Consider the following 22,033-nt stretch of genomic DNA (forward strand, 5'->3'; position numbering starts at 1 on the left):
CTTTTCCATGAGAAAAATGAAAAGCAACTCCATTTTCTATGTAAAACAACAACAAAAAAAGAGTAAAGTTCCAGTGAGCAGGAAAATGCACAAGCTTTGGAAGTGGCAGAACAGCCCACCCACACTTTAATGGATGGGTAGAAATCTGCTGCTCCATTAAAGAATGAACAAACCCTGCTCAGGAGCATAAAGCAGATTTGATCTTTCAGTTCACATTTCATGCTTGCAGCTGGAGGCAGTGTTACTGTCTGACACCCTTCTCAAATGTGCAGGATGTGTTCAGCTGGTGAGGACAAAGAACTCTCTATGAGCACTTTTGATTACAGCAGATATGACCAAACACAGGCGTCACATGGCAATTTCTTGGTATTTGATGTTCTCAGCCCTTGGCCAAACGAAATACATTTAACATGAGATGTGTCTCTTAAAAGCTGTTGCCCCAAGTGAGCAGTGTGTGATGGACTCAGGGGCCACCCACATCTTGGACAATCACATGAGCATGTCTCTGTGTCACTGTCACAAGCTAATCCTGCCACTGCTGAACACCACCACAGACTTCTTTAGAGAATCTCTGCAACCACAGCCTTGGAGAACACAAGGCTTCAGCTGAGTACCAGCTCTCTAGGAAACCCCCACAGATGCCTCGTCCAGCTTTCAATCCTGATGTAATGGCTCAAAGAGCAGGAACTGTCTGGCTCAGTTTCCAGTTTATCTCACAAGACCATCGTATGTATGGGCACGCAGTGTGCAGCTTTGAGTCAAAATACACCATGCCCTGTCCTCCCTCCCCTGCAATAATGGACTTATAAAAGATGCCATCCCATGCTGCCCCCGGTATGAAAGACTTTACAGTGGACTATTCATCAAGCAGTCTTTTTTCCTTCTTTTACTCAGGTATTAAAGCCCGTGACTTACACAGCTGCACTGCACAGGCTTCCAGCAGCACTTGTTACCCCTCCAACCACTTTGTTTAACCATTCTTTTGTGCTGATTCCTCTCTCCTCCGTATTACCTGGGAATTTTTCCACATGCATATTGAGTACTTTAGAGAAAAAGGCAAGAAATCTGCTAGATGTAAGTTTTGTTCAGAGAACAGGTCAAATTGGGGAAGATATTGCATTAGTGTAATAGGACGGACCTTTAGTAAACTTGAGTTTTCACACACACTGCTCACAACTGGTGGGGGCTGAGGCAAGTAAAATGAGACTCCCTTAGAGTTATCTTCTGATTATGCAGTCCCTGAGAATCTGTGATTTAGCTCTGAGTTCCTTGAGTCAAGTTATTCCAGTGGGTGTGCAAACCAGTCAGACAGAGAACCAAATGCTACTTTGATTGAACAAAGCAAATAACATCAGTAGTTTGAGTCTAACAAGGTGACACTTGCAACAGTTTGAGAGACATTAATTTTAAAGAACATACAAAGTGACAGTCATAACAAATCAGAGAATAGGAATTTCTCTGTATTAAGATTTAACCTTCTGCCTAAGCTCCTTCACCAAAAAAAAGGGTAAATAATCCTCTTTAAGAAGCCTTTAATGTCAAATTACATACCAATCAGTACCTACAAACACTAACAGAGCTACTCAAAAAGACAAGCTTAGATGCACCTGGATTACATGCTGTCTGAAGCAAAATAAGATACGCTTGAAAGCTCTAACAGAATATTGAATGCAATTCCACAGTTCTCCAAATTGTTCTCTCCACCTGATTTATGGCAGGGATAAATTCCTTACACGCTCAGGCAAAAAAACAAAACCACAAACCAAACAAACCCAAGAAAATACCAAAAAACAAAAAAAAAAATCCCCACCACCACCACAACAAAAAAACACAGTAAGTAAAATTCTACTTAAAAGAATTTGGAACTGTGCCTGAAAAAAAGCCCACCCCAAAACACAAAGACATTTATAAGTAAAACTGGTCTTATAATACCAATTTTTATTCAAGATGGACTGAAAATAAATACTATTACTTGACTCACCCTGAGAACAGAAAAAATATTCTTCTTTGTCAGTATTAACTATTTTAAAATGAGCTGCTCCAGCTTATTTCAAGTACACATTAATTTGAAGGCAACAGAGAACGTATTTATCATTTTTATCTGTGTGCATCCACACACAAATATTGTATATATAAACCATGTATATACATATTTTGCTGCCACCTTGTGAACAGTTTCTGAATAGGGAGGTTCAGTTCACTCAATTCTGCCACCTCTATTCACCTTTAGCTCAACTGACTTTAATATGGATACTTTTTAAATGGGGACTCAGGGTGACAAAGGATGGCTAAATCAGGTGCTTAGTGCAGAAAAATTTAAAAGGCTGAATAAAATAGCTGAGTCTTCCACAATTTCCATACACTTTTGTGTCACAGTTTATTGCCACAACTATTATAGAAAATATAACTAAATTCTTTCTGATAAAAATATTGCAGCTTTACATCCAAGTTGTATGGCTGTCTTCAAAACAGAATAAGCTGGTGTCTGTAAAAAGAATAAAAGATTAAATACATCTACTGAAGTGTTTTGCTTGAACCAGACTGTGATAAAGAACAGTAGGCACTATTAAAAAAAATCAAAGTAAAAACACATGCACACCAAGAAAACCCCACGTTTATTTGCAGTCTAATCTATCCTAGAGAAAACTAAATTAAAATTTATCAGCTTTTCAGAATATCTCAATTTCTCTACAAGTATAAGTCAAGAGAAAAAACAGGAGAGAAGTCACACATTCCCCATACAGTATCCAAGGGAGCACAGAATTTAGTTCAGTATTTCACACTTCCTAATAAGATGATGCTTCCAGTTCTCAGCAATGTATGGATAGCACTTATTAGCCTTAGTTTCAAAAATATTTAATTTAAACTGAAATTAAAAGAAAATCTATAAATTTGCAGAGAACACCTCTTAGGAAAAAAATCAAAACACTTGAACACTTGACAGGAATTTGAACAGATTCAGTTCTGGTCTAGAAAAATGGAAGTTATAACATGCAGGATATTCTTATATGTATCTTTGCAAAAGAGTATCAAGACTTATTTTCTGCTTCTCAAAGAACTACATCCCAATCTCTAAGCAAGGAAGGTAAGAGCAACACATCTACATCCTCACAGCATCAATTAGTTAACATTTTACTCACAGCTTCTGCATCGTGCTCAAGCCCAATGTCGTGGTGCTCCTGCTCTTCATCCCGGAATTGCTTTATTACCTTTAAAAAGAGCAGTCACTGAGCCTGCTTTGCAGAGAAATCAAGGCAGCCAGTACAGAAAACTAGATGCTGTTGTCCATTGTGTGCACCATAGCAAGCCAGGATTTCTCAAAAACTTCTCAAAGATCTGAACCTCCAATTCGGCAAGAACGGAATTATTTACAGCATTCCCCTAACCTGAAGTTCTTCTAGTGGTCTCTAAAGAAGCCTTCAAGTTCAAACTGCTGTTTAATTAATATATCACTATCCTTTTCACTGTTTCAAAAAAACCTATAGCCATAGTAACTTTTAACACTGACTAGTTTCACATCCCCCCATTATTCTGACAATTTGAATAAAGGAATTAAGGTCCCTGCCTTGCTAATCAGTAAGGGTGCTCCCCTATAAGCTAACCAGGTTTTTGTCCATTCTAGAATACTCTATAGAACAATTGTCTTCTAATTTTTCAGCTGGGACACAAAGGTTTAGAGGATTTTCTCCTGAGATGCCTGCAGATGACCGGGATTGCTTAATGAAGAGCTCAGCACTTACAGACACCTGGGCACTGTCCTTGCCCAACAGGTTTGCACTGCTGTGTCCTCGCTAGTTCTCCCCACAGTGGCACTGTGAATACACTCACTGCCTGGAATTTTCTCTTTATTTTGTGCCATCTCTATCTATTTCATTATATCATTATCTTCAGGGGTGGTATTTCCCTGGTGGGCCTCAGCACAACCCTGGTTAGTTCACATACAATTTCTGTAACAATAGGATACATTGGAATAATCAGGTTTTGCTACACGTTACACTATGCACAATTGAACACACTGGTAGCCAGCAAGGCTGGAAATGAACCAATTCCAGGTGCTGTCTGTGGAATCAGCTCAATCTCCCACACCCACCTTACAGGAATGTGTCCTGATTTGATATCCAAAATGCCTGGAAATTATTTTCTCATAGAACTGACAAACATCAGCTCCTCACACCCTCTGAGAGCACCCAGGACTAGAACATGAACAGGGTGCTGGCTGGCAGCAGTGCCAGGAGGGCAAACCCCACCCTGGGGTGTGTCAAACACAGTATGGGCAGAACAGGGGGTCACCTGGAGCTCATCCTGAGCACTTTGCGTAGCTCTGGGCTCTACAGGTTAAGGAGCATGTGGAGGTACTCGAATGCCTTCAGAGAAGGGCAACACAGCTACAGTGCAATCAATATTGCCTCCTTTTGTTTCCCCTCTAGACCCTTCCTTTCAATTAAAATTAATCAAAGCATAATTCTCCCAGTTGAAAAGGAAACACTGCTTTACTGAAAGAATGCTGAAGATAATCCAACATATGTTTTAATTTTGGTGCTTAATCAATTTAGTGCTGCTGAAGGATAAAGCATCCTTTTACTTTAATAGCTTCTGTTGACTTCAGCATTCTAAGTGGCAGAACAAAAAGATCCACTGTAAATTCTAAAAGCATGTTATCTTTAAAAGACTAAATCACATTGGACAATTCAATCAATTTGTTAAACTGCTTTTAAGTCATGGTTAAATACCTGCAATAGCTCTTTGTACTTTTCTGGATCCTTTTCAATTAGAGTTCGGATCTGGTTGTTGTAGTGCTCTGATATACTCTCCTCCACAGCCACTGTGCAAGCCATTGCTCCCTTCTTTCCAAGTAAAGCACTTCCAGCCCCTGGGATTGGGGAACCAGACACATAAATACAGTGAAATCTGAAGCAAAACAAATAATTTAACACAACGGAAGGTTTCACAGAACAACAATAATAGTAATTATACAGACTCACCTAGAACAAAACCTGCTATGTTCCAGAAAGGCAATAAAACAGTAGGTCGAACTCTATATGCAATCATGAGCTCATTGAACTTTTTCAGGTGAACTTTTTCTTGATTCCACATTTGCTGCAAAAGAGCCATTTCACAGAGAAGCATAAAACCACCACAAATAAATATTTCCAGTAATAAAACCCAAAACAGCTCAGGCCACACATGCTGTGATAGCTGAGGCAATACTGTAACACTGTAACATCACAGAGAAGAAATGGTGCAGAAAGGCAGGTGCAGATCGCTAGAAAAAGGACAGACGAGGATAGTTATAAGAAGATAACATAGAAACATTTGCAAAATAGGGCAATAATATTAGTAATTCCCTTACCAAGTACTCCCACCACTCTTTATAAACCCGCACGTTTGGAAGCGCACAGAAAAAACCGGACAATAATCTTGCCATGAGGGCTACGATCTTCCACCGTCACCCGGCCGCCGTTAGTGAAAGCCAAATCAAACAGAAGCACGGGGACGGCTCCGAGGCGCGCTCACCTGGATCACGGGCCCCACGCTCGACCGGCCCAGCACGGCCATCTGCCCCGCATAGATGCGGTTGGCCCCGTACTCCCCGGCATGGTCCACGCGGATGATGCGGTCTATGACGGGCTTGTTGATGCCCTCCTGCTCCACCCGCGTGCTGCACAGCCTGAGGGCAGCCCCTGGGCCGGGCACAGGCCGCACACCTGCCGGAGAGACAAAGGTGACGCGAGCTCCGCCGCCGCCCGGTCCCCGTGAGGGTGGACGCTCCCACCCGCGGAGCCGAGCGGCCTGAGGCGGCCCCGAGCGGCGGCACGGGGGCCTGAGGGGCGGGCAGGGAGCGGAGCCGAGCCCGTACCCGGCCCGCAGCGAAGGGGCCGGCGCTGCAACAGCGAGCACCTCACGGCCGGGACCGCGGCCGCCGCCATCGCGCCGAGCATCGCGTCATCATCGCACGCCGCCCTCTCACCATCCCGATTGGCCCCGCGCCGCCGCCGCGTGGATAGCGCAGCTGTCAATCAAAGCCCGCGTCCCGGTTGCCATGGGAACGCGGGGCGGCCCCTGGTGGGCGGAGCGGGAGCGCTGAGGGCGGGCGGGGGCGGGGCCAGGCCGGCCCCTCACAGCCACGGCGGGATCGTAAAACATAGAGCGTTTATTGCATGCTCATTCCTTTACGGCGAGCACAGAAAACGTGCCGAACCGTTACGCAGAAAGGATGGCGTCTCTCATGAACTAAGAGCGGGCTGATGCAGATTTCAAACAAAAAACGCAGTTTTGTACAGAAAATCCTTAATTACAATCTTTAAATAAAGGACTGGGTTAGTAGCCCACAGGGACACACGGTTCTCTGAGACACGCGCTCCCAACAGTTCAGGTAAGAGAGAGGAAATGTGAAATTAAGGGGTACTGACGCACAGTCTTGCCAACCAATAATTTAACTGAAATATTCACATTTTAGAACACATAAAACAGTAGTCAAGACGTTCGTACAAGAATAAAACACAACTAATAATGACTGAAAACATTAAAAAAAAAAAAAAAGGCCCTTCCACAGCAGCAAGGCTGGTGCCCCAGCAGTGCTGTGCCTGCTGGCTTCTTCCTACCCCAAGTGTTTATTCAGAGCTTTTTTGTCAGCTTGTTTTCTCTGAACCATTCTGTGACCAGTTATCCAGTGTTCAACTGCTCTTACTGCTTCAGAGCAGCATAAATAGCAAACCCTTGCCTCTAAAAATATTTAGAATACTGATTTCAAACCCATGCCGTATTTTCTTTTCCTAAGCACTATTTCAAAATACTTCCATACATACTTCTTTTTTAAAACCAAAGCAAATGAAAGGCATTGAGAACATGTAAAAGCATACCTTTCTCCTCTCTCATGATTCTTATAGCATAATTTGTAAAAACAGTACAAAAGAGTTTCAGTTCTGATCATATTTTACCCAAACTCCCTGAAAAAACAGGGATGCAACAAATCCCAGCAACCCTGAAGCTGTATCAGCATTAAAGTATCCTTTTTTGAACAGCGCTATCACAGTGTAAATCAGCTGAATTTCCAAGTTTTGGAAACCTTAAGTCGCACTAGCTTAATCAAGACTCAGACCACAAGCACCCATCACAGAGATCACAGTCCCACGGTGCCAGTCAGCTACTCAGTTTTTAGAAGCTGCAAATGCTTCTGCTGTTATCTTGTTGTCCTGGGAGTTTCAGGAAGTCAAGTTCTTTTGGCTTGCGTGGTTTTCAAGGATTCCTCTGAGTGTCTGCTATCTTCCTGATCAGGAACATCTTGTCACGACTAGCCTGGAAAGACAGAACAACGAGTCTGCTCCACACGAACAGTGTTAATACAAGTCATCTACAACAGCTCATTTCTTCATTAGAAATAGGTGCACTCCACCACGTTGTACTCACCACATTGTACTCCTGCCACACTGAGCACACTCTCAACTGCCTGAACAATTTCAAGTCTACAGAGGCCTTGACTTCATTTATCTCACCTCAGGTCACACATTAACAGTTCTGAATTGAGCCTAGTAAAAACATCTCACATACTTCAAAATTTAAAACCATGCTTCCAGGAAGCCAAACAAGAGCAAGCAAACAAAAACAACAACAACAAAAAAGAACAGAAGAATTTTCAGAATTCCCAGCTGATTTGTGAACCTTTCAAAAAGCAGGAAGACTTTTGTTCCTAAATTCCACGCTCTTTAAAAATCTCCCCCAGTAATGTTTTTCTGCACACAGGTTGTTAAATGACATATCTAAAAGAAGCATTTATCAAGAAATGGGCTACTTCACAAGAAAGTGAGAAGTCTCACGACTGAGGCTGAGTTCTGACTCCAGCAGTTTGTCAGCTCACAGCACACGAATGCTGCCAAACCTGGCAGTGGCTTTTGATGGCCACAAAGCAGCACTTCTGCACTGGCAGTCTTCTCCAGAGGGCTGATTAGTGGTGACTTGTTCCACTTTCAGTACCTGCCTACACTCAAGAACAAGACCAGAAAAGATGCAGTAGAAATACAGATGGGAAGGGTAGGGAGTTGGGTGCCTGTTTGTGAGGGCAGAGAAGTGGAGGTTGTGCAAGATGGTGGAGGGGAGAAGAAAGACAGGATTCAGGTTCTTCTCTGGCAGAAAAAACCCATGCAGATAAGTGGGTTTCAGCAAGACAACAGATGAAAAACAGAGACACAGCTTCTCAGGGGCGTATCTCTTGCATGATATAACCAGACCCTGTTGTAGTTGCAGCTAGTACCCAAAAAAATCAACTCTACTGAGATATATCACAATGCTTTGGTTATTTTTTCCTGGGTAATTCTTCACTGCCTGTAGCAAACACCAGTTTTCAAGTATCCAGGGGACTGTGAAAACCAGTATTCCTCTGCATGCCTCATTTCTGTACCCCTAAAGTTCTCTTTGTTGTGTCAGTAAAGTGTTGGGTCAGATCTTACCAAAATCAGTTGTTCTCTCAGCTGTTCAACCACTCGTTTGTGTGCTCGAGCCAAGGCAATAACATAGAACATAATGATGCTGTAAACAACAAACAAAAAGGGAGGACTTGAGATTTCCAACATACATAATAACAAGTTCAGTTCAGGAGAACACATAAATGTGTGCTACAAAAGGAAGGGCTGGGTGGAGTCCAAAATAAGCCACATAGTTTTTCAAGCACAGAAGTTTTAGAAAGTATCAGGTAATAAGGCTCCAAAATTTGCAAACAGTTTAGTTAAACTGAAATGCAAAAACCTCCATTTAAACTTAAGAAAAAAAAAAAAAACCCTGACTGACCAGCCACAAGAACAGAGTATTGTGGAGTCTCCATATCTGTGGAGATACTGAAATTCTAACTGGGTACAGCTCCTGCTGTACCTGACCCTGTTCTGAATAGGAGAGTTGTGTTAGATTCTCTCTACAGGAGACATCTAACCTTAAAAATTCTATGATTCTACATTGAATTTCATCTTACAGAATGACTGTTTGGGGAGTTTATTTGTTTTTTCATGCTAGGGGTTGTGGATAGGAATTGAGATGACAGGGCTTACAGTACTAATTTGCAGGGGATTCACAGGTAACATTTTTGAGACGGACACTGTTGAATATGGGATGTGCAAGAGGAAATGGAACAAAGCTGATGAGTGTGAACACATGGGCAAACACATAAGGGATGAGGATTCATATGGGTTTTGATGCTTTTGACCGCAAATGGAAAATCTGGTCTAAGAGATGCTTGGTATGAGTTCAGTAAGCAAGGAAATGAAGCTGCATAAGTGAATAAGTCTGCACAGTACTCACCAAAGGATCACAAAAAAAGGCACTGCAAAGGCTTCTGATGCCATGCCATAAAGGATCTGCTGCAGACCTGTTGGAAACTCAAGAATTGTATCTGGAATAACTTCCCATGAAGTGTTGAAACTCCTGAATGGCCCACATGCCTTGGAAGAGGGGATACTGCCAAAGAAGCAGAATAGAAAGATGTTACACCAAAATGTAAAAATAAAATAATCCAGCACAAGCCCAAAAGCAGTTTGGTGATGCAGTAAAAGTGTCCTATGTCTACAAACCTGTAATTTCTCTTTATATGAACTAAGCTATAAGTTTATGTGTTATACCCTATATATTTTATTCCATTAATCATTCTAAAGTTGTGTGTCTGCTTTTACAGAACTGACAACCTTAGAGCAAGTGTCAACTTCACAGAACTTAAATTTGTCACGTACCGTGCTATGCTGACTCCCAGAGGGACAAAAGCCAAGAGGAGCCCAATCAACAGCACCACCAGAAAGAAGAAGTTGGAACTTGATGCCCTTATAGGCCTTGCTGCAGGTTTGCGTGTGTGTATCAAAACAATCTGAAGAGGGAAGGTGAGTAAAACTGTTACCAGCACATCTATATAGATATTCATCCAAATACACTTCCCTCGGCAACTGAGTTTTCCATTCTCAAACACGCCACCAGCTATCACAACATGCCACACAACCGCCTCCTTTGATGTGCATGGGCTGAGAAGGGCTAAGACAAGACTGCCTCACATTTTGGCATAAGTCAATGTCTCCTAATTTGTGTAAGAATTTGATGCAGAGGGCCTCACACACTTGCACAGAGTCAATGGAGACAGCCATTTGCACTGCCCTTGGCTTTGTTCTGCCACATCTCCACTGGATACATCCCCTCTTGCAAGACCTAAAGTATCAGCAAGAATTGGATGCACAAAAGGAACTGTGGTCACTGAGCAAAACTCCTGGTAGTCAGAAATCACACACACATCCAACCCAGCTTGGATTTTCCATTTTGCTCTCAAATTTGTAGCAGTTTTGCAAAATTCTGTCCAAGTTCTAAGCTGTGTTGCTAGTAAATAGATTACTGCAGGAAAGTGTTATAAACTGGCTTTGTTACATTAAAAGGTTTTCTTTAAAAAAAAAAAGAAAAAAAACCTTAGAAGTAGTAATTGAAATGTGGCTTTGCTTGATTCCAAAGCAAAATTCTACCTTCTGTTAAAAGTACAAAACCTTACTGAAAATGGAGTATCATTGGCTCATTCCATCCACTGCATCCACAGGTGGTTTTAGGGTTTTTTGTTTGTTTTAGATCACCTGCATATCTATATGCCTGCATTACAAAAACCAGAGATGTACTCAGTCCTTTATCAACCCCATGCCTTCATTACCTTTTTGACATAGAAGATGATGAAGTATTTTATAGTTGCTATTGCAGGGAGAAGTGGTGAAAAGAAAGTTCCGATCCAGCAAATAGTCTGCCCATAAATGATTTCCAGGACATTGTCAGAAATTTCAAATTCCTTATGTCCAAACAACTGAACTAGCTTCCAAGAGCAATGAGTAACTAACAACCTAAAACCAAAGAATATTATTAGTCTGAAATTGAAGTTGCAGAGTTTAAATGCATTCTAACACATTTGAAACACACAGAACTTAGCATTTAAGCATTAGAGAAAATGTCTGAAGAAAAAAACTCTCAAGTATCAAAACCTACACAGCCATCTGAATAGCAAACAGGTGCTCAAAACACCAGAAATATATTTATGCTTTATTTTAAAACTAGTAATTTGGTTAGAAACATGGGGAATTTAAAGTAGAAAAAAGAAAATGTGTTTCATATGTCATTTGTAAAAATATGCTCAAAAAGCTGAGATACATACTTTCTGGGGAAGTCCACAAACAGGGCCACAGCAAGAATTACAATAAAATCAAATATCATCAGTTTGTACATTTCTTGCCCAACATCAGATTCCCAGCACTATAAAGACAAATCAGGAAAAACAAGATTAGCAGTCTAAATAAACAAGTGATAAATGCGTCTATCACTAAAGCAATAACTGTCTCAGTTAACATCATGAAGTTCAAAAGTTATTGACTACAATTTCTAAAATATTCAAGTGTTTCAAAGTTCCATGCTAAGCTTTTCACTTTTTTTTGTTTTGTTTTGATTTTGCGGTTTTTCTGTGAGGTGGGGGTGGGGGGATGGCTGGATGTGTTTGGTTTGGTTTCGGTGGTTGGGTTGTTTTTTTTGTTTTTTTTTTTTTTCTTTTGAGGAAAACCATTTGCCTTAATGCCACAAAAGGCAGTAGCACAATGCCTCCAAAACACTCAGACAATCTTCATGGTGAACAGAAAGTCTGTGCACATGAATCATCTGTTGCTGGACTAATTCTAATCAGAATTTTAGACAAACAAAGGATATATATGTAACACCTGAGCAGTGGAAACCAACACCAGGTATAGCATAAATGGCAACCCCAGGGCTGATACTGAACACCTCTAGACAAGCAATTCTCATGGAAAACAAATCTCTGTTCACAAGCTCAGATGATTAAAGACCAAGATAAATCTGCTTACAGGATAGAGTTTGTAATTGTATCCACAGGGCTTACACTTGTCACTGCCACAGTCGGAGATCTGACTCCACAGTGAGAACAGCAGAACGCCAATACTGGCCAACCGCACGAAGACACACCTGGAAGAAAGGCAAAACCTAACTCCAAACATGCCAAAAAATAGCCATGTTGACACCTGGCTCACCTTGTACAGGAGTCCAAGGAAGCCTTAAAACACAAAAGGGTCATGCTGACCTTTAACAGGGCAGCCAGCCAGATAATAAACACATTTCTTTCCTTAGTAGTAAGTTAAAATTACTTTTAACATTCCCAGCTTTAAGCTACAGTCCCCTTGTTTCTTTTCTCAGTAGTGTTCTTAGATCAGTCATTTCAGTTGCAGATCTTGATGCTGAAACGAGCTGCAATTCCCTCAGGTACAGGTCTGTGTGCAGCATTTCCATTTCATGTAGCTTCAGGCCTTCTGAGGCACTTGGCCAAATCAGAAATACAAAGCATGGACTTGCAGAGTTCAGGTGCTTCAACCCAGATCTTACTGCCTTAAACTTCCAAACATCAGCTCTTACACTGAAGTATCTTTTACCCCAAAACTTTTAACTTCTGCCTTGAGCAAAGCTGTGCTTCAGTCACTGCTGCACACACACACATTTGCTCTTTCAGGGAACTGCTGCATGCAAAGCAGTGAATCCACAGCTCTGAAGCCACAAGTTCTCTACTGATTATTTATTCATGTTGAAGATGTCCAGACCACACAGCTAAATGGGACCAAGAGAAAAACTTGGACACTGAGATGATTGCACTGCACTGTCATCAAAACATATTGTTCCCAGATTTAAAGTTTCCAACTAAACACTGGCCAAACAATGCCTCCTTGGTTTCCAGTGCCAACTTCTCTGCCTCTTGATGTTTCAGTGTTTACAATATATATAGCCTACCAAGAGCAAGTTGTTGAAACCTCCAAGGCCACAATAAAAACATCTTTACCTCAAGAGTGTCAGCTTGATTTCAAAGGCTGGTGTATAGTCTTCAAATCTGATCAGAAATGAGAAGATCAGAGGACCGATGAAGTTGGCCGATGTGATCACTATGGAAGGCAAATACTGCACTAAGAGATTAACCTGGGAGTTTGCATTGTCAATGTCCTGCAGAAGAAGAGAAGAAACATAACACTTAGAGAAACACCTTCCTTTGCATGCTGTCTCCAGCTACACACCAGCCTGCCTTGTCCAGGATTCAGGCAGCATCTTTTACTCCTTCTTCATCCTCCACTGACATTTGCACCAGGCAATAGGAATCAACACCAGGTCTAACATGAATGGCAAATCAGGGCTGATTCTGAATACCTCTAGACAAGCAAGTTTCATGGAAAACAAATCTCTATTCTTTATACAAGCCTGCTCACTGCTATCTCTGCAGTTTGCTGCTACACACCCTTGCTTTCTCCTTCTCCCTTCACCAGGAACTCCCTCCCCCTCCAGGTAAGAGTATTTCTGTGTCTCCTCAAAGCTTCTGTTTAAAGAGGCTCAACTCACCAAGGTTTGTATCCGACTGTTGCTAACCAGCACCAAGGCTACCAGGTTTTACAACTATTCCAAGTGCAGACACTTTTCAATTTATTCTCACTGGTGCCAAGCAGCTCCCTTGACTTTCCTACCATCCTGAAAGCTCCTCTAACTGCTCATTAAGACAAGGTCAAGATATCAATGCTTCTACTTAATGCCCACAGTAAGTGAAGCTGTTCTTGAAGTGTTCAGTGTTGTGCAGTTCTCTCCTCTGCCCTCAAACAATACCTCTGACACAAACTCATTTAGCCCCCATTTCCTGCTTCGGTCTGCAATACTGGCAGTTTACAGAAGTTCAGAGTTAGGTCCACCATGAGCACATGAGCACAGCTTTCCTTGTGAACAGCTAAGTCCATCACACCAGCAACTTACACAGGGGAAGGAAAATTCGTGGTCCCCATTTCTACCAGATTATCAAACCCTGGGATCCTACAGAGAAGTCAATTACTTTTGTGGAGCTGTCACAACCAGAAGCTTGTCTGCTTTGTTGTGCTTCTGAACCCCTTTTTCCATCTGCTTGTCCTGCCAGAGGTGAAACTCACCCAACCTGATTCTTTCTGCTTGTGATGTAAGTACCTTTGCTTCTGAAACCCTGTGTTCAAAGCCTTCCTGTTTCCCCACACAGTAGTAACTCAAGCCACAAGACAGATCACAATCTTCACTCTGCCTTCCCCTGAAGTGCATCACTCAACACTGAGGCCTCTGCAGCAATGGGAGACATTACTGGGGAGGCTTTTTTGGCACATGGTTCTTCATCTTTCCTGCTCCCATCTACTAAAAAAAAATTTAAGTCTTTAGGAAGTATTTTCAGATCCCTGCATGAAAGGTGCTATATTAAGATACTTGACTCTTTCACAATAGTTCCTCTTGCTGTAATCGCCAGCCTTCACCAAATCTGTCCTAGTGTCATTTCTTATACTCACATTAGAGTTTTCTTGAGAGAAGACAGTTACTCTATAAATAGAGTAAAAACATCCTGATAAAATGGCAATGACAATTATATTTATAAGTATTCTCAGAGAGTAGATGCGTAGCTTTTCTTCCATGCTCCTCTCAGCTATTTTTTGCTTCAGTTTTTCTTCCTGCAAGTCCATCTACAAAGAAAAGAAAAAAGAGATGCAATTTTTTGGCACAGCGTACAACACTTAACTCCGTGTCCTCTACCCCTAAGAAGTGCAAATCTGTAGCCTGTTCTAGGAGAGTCACTCCAGTGCCCACCCAGGCACACAAAACTGAGTGTCTTTTCTTTGACAAAACAGACCCAGGCAGGAATAGAAGCCCCTGTGTGCTCGGTCTCCTCAAGCTGAGGGCTCTGTACCCAAAGGCAAGTGTCCTGCAATCCTCTTATCTCTACTGTATCAGCTACACATTTCCTTGTGGACAGACAGTTTGCCTGTTAGTTGAGAGAGACTGATCTCAGCTTGATACTAAACCCTGAAATGAGTAAACCAGTTACTTATCTCATTACTTCTGCGGGTAAGTAACCACCCCTCACCACTATGGCTCAAAATTCCTTCTACTCTTTGTGAAGGAAAATTGTGAGATGGCACTGAAAGAAGGAAGTACAGTCTTGAGCAGCTTGTCATGTAAACTTGGTGTATTTCACCTTAACTGACATGAAAATACAGTATCTTCTATGAAGGCAATTTAACATGGGCAAACCCACGTAACACCCATATGAGTCTATTTTCTGAGGACTTATGTCTATTAAACAGTAATATTAAGGGGCTAGTTCCTCTAAGATATGTGTTCTGGAGGCAAAAGTGTGGCAAGTGAAGGAGGTTCTGATTCTATGATGAAAAAAGATGTCTGTGAACTTCACTAGTGCAGAAAGCAACTCACTGTAATTTATGAAATCTGTAATTACCACATTGTGGTTTGAAGTGGAAGCATTTTCTCCAATGTAATTTTTTCACTACACAAATCTCTGCTTCCAGTGTACAGAGAGCAAAAAGAACGTCTTTGTTTTACCAAAACAGCCTTTCAGACTTTTTTCACAGCTTTATGATTTGGGAAATCTATAGCTGCATCAGCATTTTGTACGTGCATGTGTGCTAAAGACACCTGGCAAAAATCTTTCAGTATCTTCTTACTGCAACAATACTCTCAAACAGTACAAAGAGCACCATCTGAATTTTATTTCTCCCCAGACTACTCCTTACAGCACAGCACGCTTAAACCCCAGAACACTCAAGCTAATCCCTGCAGGGTTTTGCCTGCAGCTGGGACAGCTTTTCCTGTTGGACTATGCAGAAACTAACACAGGAAGCAGGACTGGAGTGTGAGGAAGAGGCAGATAAGACAAGTAGCTAACAGGCTGGCGTGGGTCCCCAGTGGATGGGGGAAGGGCCAACGACATCCCTGCCAATCCTTCTCATGTTACACCAGACTCCAGCTACCTAGAAAGCATGCAAGAGGATGTGGGCTGCACCCCCAAAACAAGTTACTTCAATCCTTCTTAACTTTATTCCCTTACCTACAAAATTACACACATCTTTTTTTAGCCATCTTGGCTGCATGAAATTATAACCACAAAAAGGCAGAAGTTACTCACCTGGAGCTCATATTGCAAGCTGCGGTGTTTCAGCCGGGCTGCATTTGGATCTGTAATGCAGAAGTCCCAGCCTGCAAAGACTTTGTTACAGTAACTCTGAAAGGGGTCTGCATCATGCACTAAGTTGTGCTTAAAGCCTTCCACAGACCTAGAGGAAAAATTCATAAGAAGTATTTTATGCACAGGGAAAACACACACAAGCAACCTGGCTGATCAAAGTAAATGACCCCCTCTGTGAGCAAACTCTCACCGTTGCTTAGTACCAGCCAGTGTCTGAGACACTTTCAGTGTGAGATTCTGCAGCAGCTGACCCTGACTGATACAGGTTACTGCCACCTGCACTTCACCAGTCACACCTCCTCACCTCACCCAGACACAGCAAAGGAAACTGAGGTGGCACAAATAAAACTCAACCAAAAACCCCTAAAGAAAATCCTCCAACAAATTCAGTATAGTTGAGGGGCTTTTACTTAGAGGTATGCATACATACGAAAAACTGATACTGCAAATGGTTTTCTTTTTCCCAGGCACACCAAAGGTTACTGTGGCATTGCATCCTCAGACAAAAGACTCCACATAAACAGCTTTAGAACAGAGTATGTTCCCTTCAAGCAGGAATACAATGTAAACTGTGCAACAAGTAACAGTAAATAAACAACACCAACATCTTTACCTCTTTATTATCCAGAGGAAACTTAAGGCAAGGTAGGCAAATGTAGCCAGCAGGTATGCGAGTGGCAAGTTGTACCTCCCGATACTGCTCCATACAGCATCTTTTACGTAATAGCCGTAAAACAAACTTGTCACTTCAAGGAATCCCTGTGAAAACGAAGTTGAAATAGAATTTGTAACAGCAGCAAAAACTGCCTCAGTAAAGCCAACCTGGCATTAAGCAATCATTTTGTAAATTTAAAATTAGGACCCCCAGCAAGCTACAAGTCTGAAGCTTCTAAATACTGGCATTGCCTCTACCAAACTGTAATGTAGGCTCTGTGTGCTTAAAATCCCTTCCCTCTCCAATCAAAGAGCTGCAGGACACAGATACTGGGACCCAACACAGAGAGCACAATAGGCAGTGTGCTCCAGAATAATAAGGGGTAGCAGCTGGGGAGGAGAGGCACAGGCTGCAGCACGTGGCCAGGCAGGCCTTGTGGTTGCCCAGTAAAAGTCAGTTTGAAAACTGCCCTTCCTAGAGATAACACACCCCAGTGATGCATACACCTTACCATTTTTCAAAATTATCAAAGCTTCATTCCACAAGTACGTGTTTTTTTTTTTTTTTACATTTTAAATGCTATGTGAGATACTTAATTAAAAAAAAAAAACAAACCAACAACTAATTACTTACAGTGCCACTGAGCAAATCTTTGAGGTAAGTATAGAAGTAAACGAGTCCCTTATTACCATTAGGTTCATAAATTGTGCAGATATTGTCTGTCAAAAGAAAGGCATGAAAAGTCACTCAAATGGTAATGCCCACTGAACTGCAGATCATGTTAATTCAAACATGCCACACTCTTATAAAAAGGTTTTCCTTTTTTTCTGGGAGATGGAGAAGAAGCTGATGGAAAGGGGGAATGTTACAACAGCTGTACATAGAGAAGATGTTTACCTATGTTCTTTGGAGAAATGTAAGCAATGGTACTGTTGAATATTCCATATTTAAAAATTATGGTGGGAAGAGTAACAAAACTGAACATCAGGATAAAAATTATAAAGTTCAGCAGGACCAGAAAGCGCAAGAAGGAGAAGTAGGACTGGATGCCAGTACCAAATTTCCCTGGGAATAAAAGAAACATATGCCAATAATTAGGATGACAAAACCATAGAAAATATAGAGAGAGAGCAGATTACAAAAACAGTTTCACTGAACCAAAGGAACATTGTTAAAGCTAGTTTTAAGTACTACAGACTTTTAGCAATATAATTGAAATGCAGGTTGGACATATTAATAATTTTTTTCCAATATATTTCCTTCTACCATAATACGGATTTTACATTCAGCAATAATAAGGGAAGAAAGTAACTTCTTAAACATATGTAGTTATATCTGAAACTAAGCTCACAAAGGTAAAAGTGCCTATAACAGAAGCAACTTTCCAGAGGAGAAATGGACATCAGACAAGAAATACCTTCTATGCTGTGAATATCATGTCGCCAAAGCACCAGGTAAGATGACAAGCCCTTGACTTCACTGAGTGCTTTTTTCAATGATTTACTGCTAGTTCTTCTCCATTTCTCCCATCTAGATAAATGTTCTGTATCAGCCTGCTGAAAGTCCCTAAGAATCCAGAAATACAGTTGCTGAGCACAAGAAACAATTTTTCACTCCCCACAGCAGGGCTTAGCAGGATGGAGCCTGCCCGCAGCCTTCAGGGGGATAGCTACAATAACACACACAAGCTCTCCCCATCTGATCCTGCTGGTAATGGCAACATCAACGCAATTCAAATAGGGCAAGCTCTCTCATGAAAAACACTCACCTCTCTTGGAGGGGAAAAAAAAAACCCAAAAAAACAAACCAACAATTCACAGCAATAGCTTTTTGAAAAATTTGCTGGATAGTGCCAGTTCCATGAATTTGAGAAAATATTTTTTGCCAACACCTCTGGGGATGCACTGTTCTAATAACAAGCTGCAAACAAACACTGAGAATGTGCCACTGTCCATATATATTAACCACTCACTTATGGATTTTCATACTCTGTGAATACATTTGCATTTTAAAAATTGCTGCCTAGTCAGCAACAGCATCAAGGAGAATTCTGAGTGGCTCAGAGTTATCATTTTGTTGTTTCTGTTAAGAAACCTTAAAACTGGACAAAACTTCACAGAAACATAGCTTGAAAATGGATTCATATGCAGCAAATTCTATTCCAGACTCTGATGCCACTGAAGAAGGGCAGCACTTAAGTAAGTACCCATGAGGACACGGTGCTGGGGCATCAAGGTTTCAGTTTTAAAAGACTCGTACTCAACCCTACTCATGTACCCAAGGGATGCGCTGCTGTGTGTGCTCTGTGTTGCCTGTTTCCTCATCCTTCCAGCATTTTGGCAGGAAGCCAGATTAAACCTATACAAACAATCAAATAGGCAGCAGATGACCTCAGCTTTAAGAGCAAATGCAGCTCCTCTCCAGAGATTTCATTCTGTGGAAACCACAGGCTGCAGTTTGCAGTGTTTTAAACTCTGCAGAACTGTCTGGCCCGTGTTCGGTTTGCATTTTAAATAGAGGCGTGGGCTGCATATTCATCTGAATTACAGAAGTCGAGTGTTCGGCTCTCAGGACGTTTATGCCAAGCACTTTGTGTTGGCAGCTGCTGCACAAATGCAGATCACCGACCTGTAGAAGCGCCAAGAAGCTCCACCAGAATCTCTCAGTGCTAACATGTGTAAACAAGTCTGGACATTGCAACTCCTCTACTCCCTCCAGTTCCTTTTTCTTGAAGAACTGAACTTTAGATACTCAACTTCAAATAAAAATTCAAGGTATCGAGCACTTTCCTTTACCATGACCTAGATCTTCTACTGTTTCTGGGCTACAGGGTTAAACTCCAGGGTCAGGCTGTTGGCCACTGCTCTTGCAATAGAGTAGTTCTTGTTCTCTCTGGAGTACCAGACATTAATTGTACTTCCACCTCTCTCCTGGTTCATGACTAAAACTACAATGTACCTGATTTAAAGGTGCAGCTATTCTCTGACAGTGCAAAACCACATCCTGTATCCTCTGTCCTCAAAGCAGCTTTCGGCCCAGCAGTGAGACATAAGACAAGCACTGAAATTCAGGCGGGGCAAAGCAAGGTCTTTGCAATCCCTCCCTCTGGGGGGTTACTACCCGGGGGGCAGGAACAGCGCACAGGAAAGAGTCGTTTAAAAAGGAATGGGGCGGGGGGAGAAGATAAGAAGCATAGGTCCTGGGAAGCTTCCTATCAACTGTACAGAGCCACAGCAGAGAGAGCACATTACATTGTGTAAGTGCAGCTAAGCAGACTCAAGAGCAGCAGCACTCGCATAGCAGCGGCGGAGGGGGGAGAGGGGGGGTGCTCATGCAGATAACTCCCAGTGACCCTTGAAAGCACAAAACACTGAGAGGAAAAAAAAAAAAAAAAAACAAAACAAAAAAAAACCACCGGAAAACAGTGAGAAACGCGTTTGTTTGCTACAGGTAATTCTCAGTTTTGACTAATTCCTTCCAGTTCAACCTACTTCTGCCCCAGTCAGCGACTCCCTCGCGCCAGCCAAGAGCACTGGGGCACCTTCTTGTCAGAATCACATGCCACCGGGCGAAACGGATACAGCCAAACCCAGTCCCGCTTCAGCCTTCCAGCGCACCTGGGCTGTGTTTAGGAGTCATTTAAAAACAAAAAACAAACCAAGGAAGAAACGCGTGAAGATTAACCTTGTTCTCCTCTTCTCCGCCATGCACTCCGGGCGCTCTCTGGCCGGGCGATCAGGCGGTTCACCTCTCTCCTGAGGCAGCGCCCGGGCCGCGGCCCCGCGGCTGCCGGCAGTGCCCAGCAGGGCCGGCCGGCGCTCCTGGGTCCCCCCGCGGCGCCTCCGCGCCGACTGGCAGCTGGGCAGCTCCTGCAGGAAATCCACAGGTGCGGCGCCGTGCGGCTCCTCGGCGAGCACAGAGAGCCCTGCGAGGGAGAGACGGGGGCTGCGGGTTAGGGGTCGCCGCGGCAGGGCAGCCGGGACCCCGCAGCGCCGAGGCGGGGGCGGCGCCGCTCCCTCCGCTCCCGTCCCTCCATCCCGCCGCCACCTGCGGGAACCGCCGGTGCCGCCGCCGCCTGCCCCGCCTGCCCCGCGCCCTCACCGCCGCCGTCCCGCTGCCAGCCGGGCCCCGCGGCAGCCCCCAGCCCGCTCATGTCTGCGGGGGAAGCCGGAGCCCCGCGCCGCTGCTGCCGTTTCCGGGCGCGGCGGGGCCGTGGGGCGGCGGCTGACGGAGCGGGGCTGGCGGGCGGGGTGAGGCTGCCCCGGGGCCGCCTTCCCCCGGCCCACGCCCGCCGGGGGCGCCCGCAGCCAGCAAGATCGCGTTTTGGGACATCAGAGTCTTTCTGTTCCTCTTAGCTCAGGCTTGTTTTAAACTTTCCGTGAAGATACATGGCGAGGTGTAAAAGGCTCCTGCCACCAGCCGGCCCTCTCCTCTGGAAGGGGCTCACGCACCCCCAGGTGCAGGGCTGGGGGTGTTCTGGCCGCTGGGCATCTCTCACCGACGTTTGGTTTGGAAATAAGTTTTGTTTCAATGTCTTCCGTCGGTATTAACTGCCCGTGTTGGGTGCTGTAAAAACTTACAAACTCCTACACTAGGTGAACTCTGATTAGGTCACAAGCCCGAACTCCCCAGCTTGTTCTGTGACTGATTCCAGTGGCACAGGCTGCAGTGGAAACCACACAGCTTTACTCTTGAATGTGAAAACTTGGTGTAAAGTCAAGTCAGTAGATGCTGAATCTTTCTTTCCCGTCGAGAGTGAGGGTGGGTTTTGTGTGAACTTGTAGTAAACGTCTCAGAGAGACTTATTCCTAGGAAAAATTCTTGCCTTTTGGGTGAAAATAATGATATGTGTGACAAATAAGGAAAGGATACCTCCAGAAGTCTCAAGAGCCTTATGTGGTGGGGAAAAATAATTTCTAGCCTTTCTTACTTTATTCTACTGATAGTTAAAAGATAGCCAGATTTTCCTGAACATTTTTCATGCACTTTCTGCAGTAGTTTTAATAATAAGTCATTATTAGGCTTCAGAATGCTGACTCAGACACAAATGAGTATGTTTCTTCCATCAGCTGTGTGTCATCAGCTCAGGTATGTGATTTTCAAATTGCTTTTATAGCAGTAAGAATCTATGTGGGTAATCTGTTTTCGTAATAAAACCATAAAATGTTGTTGATAAAAATAAAAGTTCTCAAAGTAATTTAGATGTACATGTTTCTAATCTGTGTTACCAGCAGAGGTGAAAGGTATATCTTAAGGGGAATTGTTGTGAAATACAGAGATGTGGAATTAAAGCACAGCAACTTCCTTATTGCACTGAATGACTTAAACAAACAAACGAAGAAACACACTTTGGAAGTGTG

At 43.1% G+C, this 22,033-nt stretch overlaps 2 protein-coding genes across 2 annotated transcripts; both read right to left on the reverse strand.

Annotated features, from left to right (window-relative positions):
- Window positions 1-2,352: 2,352 nt before the first annotated feature.
- Window positions 2,353-6,320, reverse strand: COQ7 (coenzyme Q7, hydroxylase). Its single transcript, XM_066197987.1, has 6 exons — window positions 5,858-6,320; window positions 5,515-5,705; window positions 4,983-5,097; window positions 4,731-4,870; window positions 3,141-3,209; window positions 2,353-2,485 (listed from the first exon to the last, which is right to left on the reverse strand). The coding sequence occupies exons 1-6, from the start codon at window positions 5,937-5,939 to the stop codon at window positions 2,408-2,410; spliced, it is 675 nt and encodes a 224-aa protein (XP_066054084.1). The 5' UTR covers window positions 5,940-6,320; the 3' UTR covers window positions 2,353-2,407.
- Window positions 6,321-6,418: 98 nt separating this feature from the next.
- Window positions 6,419-20,826, reverse strand: TMC7 (transmembrane channel like 7). Its single transcript, XM_066197986.1, has 16 exons — window positions 20,775-20,826; window positions 20,358-20,598; window positions 18,091-18,239; window positions 17,571-17,738; window positions 17,307-17,392; window positions 16,632-16,777; window positions 15,959-16,106; window positions 14,328-14,498; window positions 12,827-12,984; window positions 11,847-11,964; window positions 11,150-11,247; window positions 10,658-10,841; window positions 9,711-9,841; window positions 9,286-9,441; window positions 8,445-8,523; window positions 6,419-7,296 (listed from the first exon to the last, which is right to left on the reverse strand). The coding sequence occupies exons 1-16, from the start codon at window positions 20,824-20,826 to the stop codon at window positions 7,237-7,239; spliced, it is 2,145 nt and encodes a 714-aa protein (XP_066054083.1). The 3' UTR covers window positions 6,419-7,236.
- Window positions 20,827-22,033: the final 1,207 nt, after the last annotated feature.

The sequence above is a fragment of the Chamaea fasciata genome, unplaced genomic scaffold, assembly GCF_029207755.1.
Source record: "Chamaea fasciata isolate MVZ Bird 193981 ecotype frontalis unplaced genomic scaffold, bChaFas1.0.hap1 SCAF_16, whole genome shotgun sequence".
In the NCBI taxonomy this organism is placed as follows: Eukaryota; Metazoa; Chordata; class Aves; order Passeriformes; family Sylviidae; genus Chamaea; species Chamaea fasciata.